The sequence below is a fragment of the Gossypium hirsutum genome, chromosome D11, assembly GCF_007990345.1.
Source record: "Gossypium hirsutum isolate 1008001.06 chromosome D11, Gossypium_hirsutum_v2.1, whole genome shotgun sequence".
Classification (NCBI taxonomy): Eukaryota; Viridiplantae; Streptophyta; class Magnoliopsida; order Malvales; family Malvaceae; genus Gossypium; species Gossypium hirsutum.
This window is the reverse complement of record NC_053447.1, coordinates 3,706,249-3,720,698: the sequence shown is the minus strand read 5'-3', so window position 1 is coordinate 3,720,698 and position 14,450 is coordinate 3,706,249. Positions and strand designations below refer to the sequence as shown.

The 14,450-nt window shown below is 27.1% G+C and overlaps 1 protein-coding gene and 1 long non-coding RNA gene across 2 annotated transcripts; both read right to left on the bottom strand.

Moving 5' to 3' along the window:
• Positions 1–1,332: 1,332 nt before the first annotated feature.
• LOC121223638 (uncharacterized) lies at positions 1,333–2,028 on the bottom strand. The gene is made up of 2 exons (XR_005920933.1): positions 1,625–2,028; positions 1,333–1,544 (listed from the first exon to the last, which is right to left on the bottom strand). It is a non-coding gene; the product is annotated as an uncharacterized lncRNA (long non-coding RNA).
• A 2,191-nt stretch (positions 2,029–4,219) lies between these two features.
• LOC107912030 (chaperone protein dnaJ 11, chloroplastic) lies at positions 4,220–5,005 on the bottom strand. Its single transcript, XM_016840059.2, has one exon. It carries the CDS (start codon positions 4,954–4,956, stop codon positions 4,480–4,482), a length of 477 nt encoding a protein of 158 aa, XP_016695548.1. The 5' UTR covers positions 4,957–5,005; the 3' UTR covers positions 4,220–4,479.
• Positions 5,006–14,450: the final 9,445 nt, after the last annotated feature.

Here is a 14,450-nt window from a genome sequence, read left to right as displayed (position 1 = left end):
ATCTTTCAAACAAAAAATTTAAGTTAAATTATACAATTGGTCGAGTTTTTTACTAAACTAGGCTAAAATTTTTTTTTACTGAAATAGGGTGTCAGAAAAATTATTTACGAAAATGGGTTACTTTTTTCATTGGTGCCTATCTCAGAAGCGCCAATGAATAAAAAACTATTAAATTTTTTTTCTTGTTTTTGAATAAAATATTATTTAAAAAAATTAAATAAAAATACGGGTCAAAATACGGTCAACGGGGAAAATGGGTCGGGTGGCGCCTCATAGGGAGGCACCATTAAAAGTGCCTCATAAGGAGGCGCCATTAAAAGTGCCTCATAGGAAGGCGCCAATGGGTAATTTTGTATGTATATTGTAACTTTTTGTATGAATATTATAATTTTGTATGAATATTGTAATTATTTTATAATTCATTTTGTATTTATAGTTTTGGATTAGTATTTTGTATGAATAGTGTAATTTTTTGTATGAATATTGTAATTTTTTATGAATATTGTAATTATTTTATAATTAATTTTGTATTTATAGTTTTTGATTAGTATTTTGTATGAATATTGTAATTTTGTAATTTTGTATGAATATTGTAATATTGTTTGTATGAATATTGTAATTTTGTATGGATATTATAATATTGTTTGTATGAATATTGTAATTTTGTATGAATATTGTAATTATTTTATAATTAATTTGTTAGTAATTTAGGATTATGTTATAAATTTTTGTGTTTGTAATTATTTAAAATTTAATTTATTAGTAATTTAGGATTAAGCTATAAATTGTTGTGTTTAGTTTAGTATTTGGTGAGTTTAACATAAAAGTTTATAAAAAAATTAAAAATCATTTTATTAAAAGTTTAATTAGAACTGAATTTTTTAATCATATAGTTGTTGTTAACTCATTTAATTTTTATATAATGTAACTTTTATATTATGTAATTTTATTTGATTTTGTATTTATTTAACAGCATTTATTAATATTTTGAAACAAATTTTTACATAAAATAATACCATTGGCACCTCTCAGATAGGCACCACCATTGGCGTCTCTGAGATAGGCGCCAATACTATGTATTATACGGGTCATATACTGACCCAGGAAAATATTTAATTATATTTTATAAAATTAACCCTTTGCGGACCCCATTCTCCAAAGCAATAAACACAGCTTCTTTCCTGATTGCTCAAGTATCCCCATCGAGTAGAAACGATAAACGATGTTTCGTAGTGGTGGCCTGTGGCTATGAATATCTGAATCTGATTTTTGTATTTAGCCATGCACTCAATCATCCAAGCCCCATAAAATGCTCAAATACAATTATGTCCATGCACAATACCTTATAAATTATCATATTGTATTACTGCGTACTTTTGTTTTCTCGTAGAACAGTTCTTGTGTTAGAAACTCTGACGGATATAGACTAAATAACAAACAAAGAGTGGAATACAGCTAGAGTCTCCTTGGGCTGAAACTGCATCGTTTTAAAACGTTTGTAGCAACGACCGAGAAGGAAGAAGGAAGAACAACCATTTTTGCATCTATTAAATAGTTTCAAAAGAGATTATTGGAATGAAAAGCTAGATTTTTGTTGACACTTTTTGGGTTCTTTTTTTTTTACCTCATTGCTTTTGCCTGTCTGCATGGGAGACATCAATGAAACAAGTCAGGGAGCTACTTTCCTTCTCTCCAATAAAAATAACGCAGCTGTGGTACGGATTAAAGGTGAGTGATATGCCAAATTAGCTGAGTTTATTATATGCTATAGGCTGTTTGGCCGCTTGTTAAAGCGTACATGTTTCCTGGAAGCAGCCGCAGATGTGGAATTTGATGTGCATGTGGAGACGTCATAATCCAAACGACAAACTTATAAAACAATTGTTTGTACGTAGATGATATATGGTTATGTACGTATGGTGAAGAGTGATCTTCGGAAACCCTTTTCTTTCTAATACGTGATTCCCAAGTACTGCATATTTCACGCTTTTATAATACTATCTTTTGAATAAAATGAAAGGTTATTTTTTTTTGGTAAATCAAATTCAGTGAGTATCTTTTAAATGCAATGAAAGTTTACTTACCTACATGCTGATTTACTCGAGTTAATTTCTAAATTTGGTAATTGTGCTTGTATTTAGGGGTGTTCAAATTTCGATTAAAATCGAATTAACCGACCGAACAGAATTAATTCGGTTAATTGGTCAGTTAACCGATCTAATTAGGTTGGAGGTCGGTTAATGGTTTTTTGAAAGTTCGGTTATTGGTTACTTCGGTTCGAAATCAGGTACTTAACCAAATTAACTTTGAAAAAATCAATATTATATATTATCAATTCGGTTAATTTTAATTTGGTTAATTCGGTTAAATGAACATTACCAAATTATTTTTTGATATGTTTTATACTTGTTTTAACAATAACAAAAACATAAAAAAAATTGATTAACCGACCGAATGAACCGAAATAGTTTGGTTCGGTCAATTTGTTTTGAAAAAAATTTCAATTCGGTTAACGGTTAAGGGTTTAAAAAGTTCAGTTAATGCTAGTTCGGTTCGGTTAACCGACTGAACACCCTTACTTGCATTAGGTCTTGAGTTTTATTTTCCAAGTTAATCCATAATATTTCCTTATAAAAAAGTTGGACCTAAAAAAAATTAAAGCCCCAATATAGAAACAATTGTCTAATTGAAGCTACAATTAAAGAATAATTATCAAGCTATCAGACTAACTTGTCCTAACCATATTTAATTAAGAATATAAATATCGTTTATTAAATAGAATGTAAATTTTTTAACTTCACAAATGAGATAAAATATTATTATACATCTCATTTTTTATTCAAACCAATTAAGAATACACTATTTTTTTAATGCCATGTGTTTAGATATACACATAAATAAGATAAATATGAGTTTTATTCATCACACAAATTGATATAGTAAGTATTATTTATGGTGTAGTTCCCATTTTCAAAATTGGTGCATTTGGAGTTTGGACCACAGAAAAGTGTACTAATAAATTTCCACACGAGAATTTTCAATAAGACATTGAGTGAATAAGACTATCAATTATCTAACACGAAAAGGGAATACAAAAAATTGAAGAAAATTCCTTAAAACAGCCTATATTAATGGTAATAGAAGGCCATAAACAAGGCAAGAGTGGACAAAAAAGTGGTTGAACCCGCATCGTGCTAATTATCTTTGTTCACGTGCACCCCCTATTGATTTGAAGTAAATGTAGTACAAAGATATATATGTATATATGTACCAAGATGCAAATTCGCGGACCATAAGAAATTGTCCTATATATAATCTCCACAGTAACAATGAAAATGGCATGTGCACATGCATATGAAGATGGATAGGTTATGTTGTGTCGTGACCATAATAAATATATAACCGGCCAAAATTTAGTAATTACTTGAACCGTACCTTTTCAAGATAATATATATGTGATCTACTTAGAAAATTTCAAAATTCATGATAACGATGAAAAGGGGTATCTGATGAGCTGTTATCCCCTTCTAGATATTAGACGATCAACTTTTCACTTCTTTTAAATATTTGAGGTTTAAAGTCATGTCACCCAATGAGACGCATATCGATTAGTAAATTCATGTCGTAAAAATATTATCAATATTTATGTAATTATATCAACTTCATAACTAAAATTATTATGAACGCATACCGAATAGTAAATAGATTTTGATACAAAATACTGAAGATAGAATCTATTGGATTAAGATCATACGCGGTAAAGGGATTGATTGGTATAATTCGTAATTAGTTTTTTTTAGCGATTACTCTTAAAAAAGATAAACAATTAATCACAAAGTATATTTCATTCTCATGACTGAGCATTGAATCCCGGACCACATAGTTAAGGGACGAAATAAGCCATTATCATGTAACGTTTCATGGTTAAAAAATAATTTTTAATAAAATCACTAAATATAAAAATATTATCAAAATACATTTAGTGATTACATCATAATTTAATAAAATCAATCATGCATGGATGCAGGCCCAAACCAAAGCATTGACTGGGCTTTTAGAATTTTCTCCATTATTGGGCCCCAGTTCTTGAATTAGTGAGCAAAGGCCGATTCTGTTTAAATTTAAACAAACGAAAGCTTTTTCTTCTCGATAAATGTATTTTCTCACACTCGGTTTGAATGGTCGGTGCATTTAACTACAGTTAGTATAAAAATAATAGTTACAGTAAAATTAAATATTGTAACGATACTGTAACTTAAGACAAAAAATAAATTAAAAGCACCGCACCCAATCCACCATCTAAACCCAACTTTAATTTTTTTACCGTGCATCAGCCAATAAAAACAAGAAGAAGAAAAAAGCGCTCTTACGTGGCACAATCAACGGCTCTGATTTCTCCCTCAAAACCTTCTGGTGCTTTTTATAACCAACTGTACATGCAATGTTCGGTAGCGTGAGTAGGAGAGTGAGTCAACTCGCTTACCAGCACTGATCGGTCTCCCAACTCCTCCCCTTATTATATCCGGTAAACCTAGAAGCGGAAACCAACGGCCTTTGGCGTCTCCAGATAAGCTTACTATCATATACGGCTCGTTTCTCGGGATCCGATAAGGTACTGTAAGCCGTGTGTATCTTCAGGAACTCCTCGGCGGATAAGTCTTTCCGGCTGATTTCAGCCACGTCGGGATGGCAATCCCTTGCCAACCGTCGGTACGCCGCCTTGATTTCCAGATTTGAGGCACCCACGGATATCCCTAGCACTTGGTACAACGACGTACAGAGTACCATTCCTGGACGGCTCAGATAACCGCCTGTCGAACCTTTCTCTTTTTTGGAAGCATAAGTACTGGCGATGGTGGTGGCGGTGGCGGTGGCGCCGGCGGCGATAGACGGTCGGAATCCGGAAAGAGAACGTGATGGAGGTGAAATTTGGAAATTAGGGAGAGAATAGATCATGGTGAAGGACGGTTATGGAGTTTCTTGTTTTAAGAAGCAAGATATCGAGTTTAGGAGATTTTATTCATAAATTATTTTTTTTACTTTTAACTATGGTTAATTGTGTATTAGCGAATTAATGCGATGCTTATTCCATTTGTGCTGAGTTTTTGAACGAGTGAACTCGGCAACATATTCTCTTCTCTTTTCTTTTTTATGAAATTTTGTTTTCTTTATTTGGTTTAAAGAAAATTATTTCATCATTATTTCAATAATTCATATAATGTTTTTTTTAATTATCGCATAGGATGTATACTGTTTAGATTTTTTTTTTTCAAAAAATACTAACATATATGATTTATTAAAAATATTAAATTTTAATAAATAATAATTATGAAGATTCAATTAAAATTTTAATTGTTTTTGAAAGAAAATTTTAATTATTTGACAGATTTATTCTCTTTTAGCTTAATATACCATTTGGTACTTAAGTTTGATATTTTTTTAACGTGGTATCTATGTTATTTTTTGGTCAAATTTAGTACATGTATTTGACAAAAAAAAATATTTTTTGGTATGCAAAAGTAATTTTTTAGTGTTTAATTTAATTTTTAGGGTTGGATTTAATGAAAATTAATTGTTAGTATTACTATATTTGAATTTTTCATTATTTTGTTAATAGAATAAATTTAGTGTTAAGTGGAATTTTGTTTAATTTTACTATTATTTTGTCAAATATAGTATGATAGATGTGATTTAATTCGAGTTTTAAGGCTAGTTTAATAAATATTTATTGCTGATGTTACTAGCTAATTATGAATCTTCATCAAAATAACCCAAAAACTCAAACTAAACATTAAAAATTAATATCGCTGCCTCTAGATGCCGAAATGTATAGTTTTTATCAAATACATGTACCATATTGGACCAAAAAATAATGCATATATTGCATACTAAATTATATATTAAGCTTCTTCTTTTTTTATAAATGAAACTATAAACTGTCAGCATTATGAGCTAATAAATTAAATTTAAATTTAAAAATGTTTAGGTCACTAATCGACTATCCAAGTAGATGGTGTGTCTTTCTCAAGCTTCTATTAATTGTATGAATTTTAATTAAATAAATGTGTGCATTGTGTTTTGGATTGATTAATTAAAATTTAGCCACTATAACTTGCTTGTAATTAGATTTGGTTTCATTATTAATTATCCTTTCTAACAAAGATTAAGATTTCCATATTCTCTAATTACACACATAATTAAATTGTATCGATAAAAAATATAATATCTTTTTTATTTTTTATATAAAAGACTTTTTTTTATCAAACCAACTAATTAATAATCAAAATTTCCGATAATTTTTTTTAAAATTTTTTTAATATAAAAAAGCCCATTAATTCAAGCAACTAATACATATTAAATTATTTGATTTTAATATAAAAAGTTTGATTAGTTTTTACATTAAACCAACTAAATTAATATTTACAATCATAAAATAATACGATTATAAATACATATTTGAGTAAGTATAAAGTAGACTTAAATTCGAGACAAAAATTCGAAATATAATTGAACAAAACACATACATATGATGAGAAAATGGAAATCCCGAACATTATAATTATAAAATGTGAAAATCAAAATTTGAATACTTAAGGTACAATATCAATGTCTCATTCACATTTGCTTGATCAAAATAATTAAATTACGTGGATCAATTAAGAATAAATTTTTAATGATTTTAGGCTAATATTCATCCCTGCATCAACGTCAATAACAACAACTGCATGTGCTAAAAGATGCATTCATTTCCCACTTCCAAAGAAATGTCAACCATAGCTATTTCGTAACGTTTACTTTATTTGTTGAAAAGAAAACAACTTAATTTTATTAATAAGTATTTATTCATTGGCGGAGCCTGAAATTTTGTGTGGGTCGAAATTAAACGTACAAATATAATTTTATTATTTTGATAGTTTATATCTTTATAATTTTTAAAAAAATTAAATTAAATTTTTATCATTTTTGAGAGGTCAAAATGTAATTTTATCATTATTAATTTAAAATTTTATAAATTATAAGGGCCTCCACCATTACATTTATTTATATTATATATATTTTTATACATAAAATTACGTTATTATATTGACTAGCTCTCTTGTAAGACTAGAAGCGTTCTAATTAATTATTTATCTATAAATTTATACAGAAGGTTTTTTTTTCCTTATATATTTAGACACTCATAGGCATAAGTTTGGTGAACATCATATAAAATTATCGATTTATATATATTTAACACTACTTCAAAAATTGATAAGAAAAATAAATCTTTCTTTAAGTAGATTAATGATGTTTGTAGGTATATTGCAAAATGAATAGCTTAAGGTAAGGAGTAGTCAGAAAACTTTTTTTAGGGCACAAATTAAATTGTATATTTTTATAATAGTAAAAATATAATTTTATTATTTTTATAATTTATATTTTTATAATTTTTAAAAAAATTAAATTAATTTAATTTTAAAAAATAAAATATAATTTTACCATTATTAATTTATAAATTTATAAATTATAAACAAACTTAAATAAAAAAAATTTTCTATGGTTGAACTTCAATCAATGCAACGAAATTTTATAAATGGAAGGAAGGCAAGCTCAATTCTTAAATGGGTAGCTAATTTTTATTAAAAAAATTAACAAATTAAATATTTTGATTTAAAAGGATGAAAAATTGATCTTTACATACAATTTCTTTCTCGGCCATCTTACATACATGTTTTGAATTGAGAAAGATGACAATTTGATATATAACTGTTATAACAACTATCATAGATTCAGTTATTTCAAGATTCTTCTCAAGAACCCTCTTTAAGAAATTCGACTATTTTAAGATTTTCCGCTTCTTCTTTTATCTCGTTGAAGGAAGGGGGCTACCAACTAAATAATGCATCAACAATAATATATAAAAGAATATAATTTATTTTTGAGCCAATGAAACATTAATCTAAACATTTATGCACCGTTTTAATTAAATTAACCTATATATGAATTTCTTTTATATAATGTCTAGAATTATCTATAAATCCTCTCTAATTTTTAAATAAAAAATAAACACATTTTAATATGCCCAAATCCACATATTTTTGCATTGATATCAATATTAATCCAAACTAAACAAACTTTGCTATTCCTTGGGGAATAAAGTAACATATTTATTTATAATATTGTATAATTAGAGATATTCTTAGATCAAAATTTTAAATAGAGAAATAGGAGATAAAAAAATAAAACTTGACAATGTTAAAATTTCGAATGCAACCATTGTAGTGTACGTATAAGAATTTAGAAATTCACTTATATTTTATGAAATTTAATCTTTTTATTTTTAAAATTTTAAAATTTTAAAATTTAGGTCGAGCTATTAACTTTGTTAAATTTTTTTATTAAATTCATTACTGTGATATTTTTCAAATAATAAAAATTCACTTAGTAACCATGTAACAATGTTTATAATTAAACCTAAATTTTAAAATCTAAAAAATATAGAGAAACTAAATTTCATGAAATAAAAATATTGATAAGTATAGGAACTTGTATCACATTTTAAACTAAATGGTAGCCATATATTTACAAAATGAGAGGGGAATGTGGAAGACAGTAGATTTTATTACCAAAGTAGAAGTAATGGAAAAGTTTTTACAAGTAGAGGATGGTAAAGTAAAAGTAAAAAGAAATATTTCTAAACTATTTTTCGATGTCTTGTTTAGGCTTCTTCTATCCCTATTTATAAAAAAATTCTTAAACTCTATTTTATTTTCTTTGAATCCTGCACAGTTTTTTTGATAATGATGATATTAATGGTTACTTCCACATAGCTTTTTTTGTCTTGTCATATCATTAATGGTTTATTCCATGTTGCAATCTTTTTGTTTGTATATGGATGCATTATCCTTTAAGTAACCTCTAAACTTGAATGCTTCTTTTTTGGATGTTATTCTCCCACGTGACTTTCTTGTTTAGCTTTATCCTTCTTGAATATTATCTAGATTCATTAACTCTATGTCATCTAGATGTAATGAATCTGTTGACAGTCTTGGTGGTGAGTTCCAAATTTCCCACGTGTTCTTGATTTTCTCTATTATGTGTGATAGAAAATCGTCTATCTCCATGTCAGTTATATTTTTTAATAGTTGCACGGATTCTTCATCTCTGTCATCCTGGATATTTCTAGTATCATATGTCAATATTCTTCTTCCATCAGTCTAGAGTTTATAATTCTTTTGCTGAAGTAAATATTGGGCTTTTGTCATTAAATCTATCCCTGCTTGAGTTTGATAATAACTAAGATTATTGTAACACTTGTCAATGTTTTTGTCAAGTGTCCTCTGTCTTCTTTGATTGCTGATAAATTGGGACTTCCAACCATTTTTTGAATAATCCAAATTTGATATGGCTGATTAAATTTTTCTTTTCCAACTATACCAATAAGACTACTTATTTCAAGATAAAAATAACAGTAAAAATCATCTTCATATATCATGCGTAATAATATAGATTTAATAAATGCAGGAAAATCTTTTAATAAATGAAAAGAGAAATTTTGCACTGTTATTTCTTTAACAAAACCCCATTCAATACTGCTTATATCAAATGGTTCGTGATAAAGTATAAATTTTATAGTAGGAATTTTTCATCTAAATCATTAATAAAAACATAAGCTTGTAGAAAGTATTCTGAAAAAGCTTTATGAAATTGAGCTTGCTGTTTGCAAGTAGCTCCATTTATTTTTGTAAAAATTTCCATTGGTAGATTTTTTCTAGCTTTATTGTATAAACAAAATCTAAATATTCTATTCATAATAGGACAATTTGTTCATTTATTAATAAAATATAGAAATATATCAAGAAAATTGTTTATCTCCTTAATATCTAAATAACCTATTTCAAGCTTTTCCCAATCTCTATACAAAATAGATTTTAGTAATAAATCATGAGCTTCATTTTCTTTAGTTGCTTTTTCAATTAAAAATTGTGAAAGCTTAGTGAGAGCTCTTCTAAAATTAGCTATTTGTTCAGAAATATGGGTTTTCCATATTTCATTAATAAAGTTATATAATTCCAATAGTAAGCCTGGATTATAAAAATATTTTATTTCTTGAATTTGTTCTGTTTTCAACAAATTTTCTGCTCATTTTATTATTTCAACGTAATTGGCTTGATACGCTGAGTTTAGATCTTGGGACCAAGGGAATTGACTTACCGTTTTTAGTGTAAAAGATAAATGAGTTCCAACTGATTGTCTTACCATTGGATATGAAATATAATATCCTTGATTAGGATAAAAAGATGTTTGTGCAGGTAACGTCACAAATCCTTTATTAGGATTTATTGTTTTCCCTTTGTTGGGTCTTTTATGGACAGTAGTCCATTCACCAACTTTTTCGAGAGGTTTTTTACTCTATCCATAGGGCCTACTAAGATAATCAGCAATAATATTATCAGTTCCTTTTACATATAAAATTTCAAAATTAAAAGTACATTCATTGTACCATCTAATTCTCCTAGGTACAGTTTCCAAACTTTTGTTAGTAAGAAATTGTTTAACTGCCTGATTATTAATTTTTATAATAAATATTTCAGGTGCTAAATATATAAGAAAGTTTTTTATTCCCTTTTTTATTGCTAATAATTCTTTTTCATATATAACATAATTAATTTCATTTGGTTTAAATTTTCCTGAACTATATCCACATATTAGTTCTTCATCATTTATTGTTTTAGCTTTTAAAATGCATCCCAATAATTTTGTGAGGCATCTGTTTTTAAAATCAGTTTATCACATTGTTTAAGTAAATAAACTTTTGGAATATGATTTATTTCAGATTTTAGGTTTTGTATAATTTCTGAGTCTTTTTTAGACTAGATAAAAGGTTTATCCTTTTTTAATTTTTCATATAATTTACCTATTTTTTTAAAATAAGTTAGGAAAGAAATTTCATTCATAATTAATTATTCCCAAAAATTGTTGAAGCTGCTTTTTATCTTCAATATTTTCAGGAAATTATTTTATTTTTACTATAATATGATCTTGTAGTTTAAGACCATCTGCAGATAATTTCAATCCTAAAAATTCTATTTCTGTTTTTTCTAACTCTATTGTCTTAGGGCTTAATATGATTCCATGATTTATGAATTCTTGAGAAATAATATTTAAATGTTTTCCATGTTTTTCTAATGTATCTGAAAATATTAAAATATCATCTATATAGACTACACAAATTTTTTTATATTTATTAAATATAGAATCCATCATGGAAGATTTGCGGTGCATTACGTAATCCAAATGACATTCCTCTCCATTGATAATGTCCATTTGGTGCAATAAAAGCTGTCAAAGATTTAGATTCTTCAGTTAGCATGATTTGTCAAAATCTCGATTTACAGTCAATTTTACTAAAATATTTTGCTTGTTTAGCTTGATTAATTAAAACATCCTTTCTTAGAATAAAATATCCATAAAAATAATATTTTGAATTAATCTTTTATAGCTAATAACCATTCTAGCTTTTCCTCTTTTTATTTCAGCATGATTTCTGACCATAAAAGCTGGACTAGAATGTGGACTATTAGTTGTTTCTATTAATTCTTTTTCTAATAATTCTTTTATTTGTATTTCAAATTCATCTATATCTTGTTTAGTATAGATCATTGGTTTAACTTTAATAATTTTATTAGGATTTTCTAATTTAATTTCACAATATCTAGGGCTATTTTTCCATAATTTTAATGGTTCTTCACTAAAATTATTTTCTAATATTTTAAACAACTAATGACTTGTCTCAAGTTAGTTAATCTGTTCTTTTCTTGGTGGTGTAAAATTTTTATCACACACAAATTTATGATTTTCTACTAATGGTATTTTTACAGAAAATTTTTCTACAGATAACATAATTAAAATTTTATCAATAGAAAATGGTAAATGCTAGTATATAAAATTATTTCCTAATAATATATCTCCATGCATTGCAGGAAAACATAATATTTTGGGTATCACAAATCTTACATTATTTATGTAGATTGGTACATTTCTAGCTTTATATTGGATTATGATTTCCAATCTTATAAACAACCTATAGAATATTGGAAGTATAAATTCACTAAGAGTTCTGATAAAAACGAAAGAGTTGAATATTTAAAATTAATAGAACAACTTTACGAAAAACATAAAGATTTATTTACTTTATTTAACTATCATTGTATGTTAAACTATGACACTACAGACAGTAGTAGTTCTAGTAATTCTGATAATTTTATAAACCTAGAAGACCTAAAAGTTCCAAGTTATAAATTTAATGAAGAAAATACTTCAACAGATGAAAACGAAAATATAGAAATACCATAACCTATGGATACTGATCAAACAGATCCTTATAGAAAAAGAAAAATAGAGCCAGATTTTCAAAATGATGATTATCTAAGATCTTTTAATAAATATTTTGAAAAGTTGAAAATACAACTAGAACTTTTGGTAATAAAACATAAAATATAGCTACAAATGAAATAAAAACTGAAAATCTAGGAGAATCATCTGCTCAACCAGTTCCACATAGAATAGATGATTTAAATAAAAGAAATGTTTCTCAAGGAGGAATATATTTAGATTTAACTAATATTTCTATAGCAGACTATGAAAAAATCATAGATGACTGCGCACAACTATGACTATTATTGTAAACAACAACAATATGTGGTCAAAAGAAAAAATTTTAAACTATTTTGTTGAAACATTTCAGGGAGATGTTCTAAAATTTTAGAAGAGCTCTCACTAAGCTGTCACAATTTTTAGTTGAAAAAACAACTAAAGAAAATGAAAGTAATGATTTATTACTAAAATCTATTTTGTATAGAGATTGGGAAAAGCTTGAAATAGGTTATTTAGATATTAAGGAGATAAATAATCTTCTTGATATATTTCAATATTTTATTAATAAAGGAACAAATTATCCTATTATGAATAAAATGTTTAGGCTTTGTTATACAATAAAGCTAGAAAAATTCTACCAGTGGAATTTTTACAAAAATAAATGGAGCTATTTGCAAACAGCAAGCTCAATTTCAAAAAGTTTTTTCAGAATATTTTCTACAAGCTTATGTTTTTATTAATGATTTGGATGAAAAATTCCTACTATAAAATTTAGACTTGATCACGAACCATTTGATATAAGCAGTATTGAATGGGGTTTTGTTGAAGAAATAACAGTGCAAAATTTCTCTTTTCATTTATTAAAAGATTTTCCTGCATTTATTAAATCTATATTATTATGCATGATATGTGAAGATGATTTTTATTGTTATTTTTATCTTGAAATAAGTAGTCTTATTGGTATAGTTGAAAAAAAGTTAATTAGCCATATCAAATGTGGATTATTCAAGAAATGATTAGAAGTTTCAAATTATCAGCAGTCAAAGAAGACAAAGGACACTTGACAAAAAATATTAACAAGTGTTACAATAATCTCAGTTATTATCAAATGCAAGTAGGGATAGATTTAATGACAAAAACCCAATATTTACTTCAGCAAATGAATTATAAACTCTGGACTGATGGAAGAAGAATTTTGGCATATGACACTGGAAATATCTAGGATGACAGAGATGAAGAATCCGTGCAACTATTAAAAAAGATAGCTGACATGGAGATAGATGATTTTTCATCACACATAATAGAGGAAGTCAAGAACACGTGGGAGATTTGGAATTCACCACCAAGACTGTCACCAAAATTACTTCTAGATGACATAGAGTTAATAAATCTAGATAATATTCAAAAAGGATAAAACCAAACAAGAAAGCCACGTGGGAGAATAACATCCAATAAATGAGCATTTAAGTTTGGAGGTTACTTAAAAGATAAGGCAAACATATATAAATAAAAAGATTGCAACATGGAAGAAAACATTAATAATATAACAAGATAAAAAAAAAGTTACGTAGAAGTAATCATTAATATCATCATTATCAGAAACATTATGTGAGATTCAAAAAAAATAAGATAGAATTTAAGAATTCTATAGAAGCAAAATTGAAAAGTTGATGAATGATGATAGGGTGGACATCTTTTGCACTTGTAATTAAAGTTGAAAAGTACCTGTGGTGTGTGTTGATGATCTGGATTCATATATAGAGAGAGACGTGAAACTTGGTGTAAAATCTGTCATTGGTGTCGAGGGGGCACCATTTTAGGGATGTGCAAAGCAAATGGAGTTAGTAAATAATAGTCACTCCGCTTGGCTTGCCTTTGCATCATATATATGTCATTCCATGCCAGATTTCAACATGGGTAATTGTTTATTTTGTGTCTGGCAGTGTCGATTTTATCTATACTTCAATAATCAAACTTATCTTTTCATTTTCATCATTATTAGTAGAGTACAGAGAGGAGAAGCATATTTGGACCCTTTTGAGTAGGTGTTTTACAGCTTAGGGCTAGTAATAGGGTTATGGAATGTTACTTAG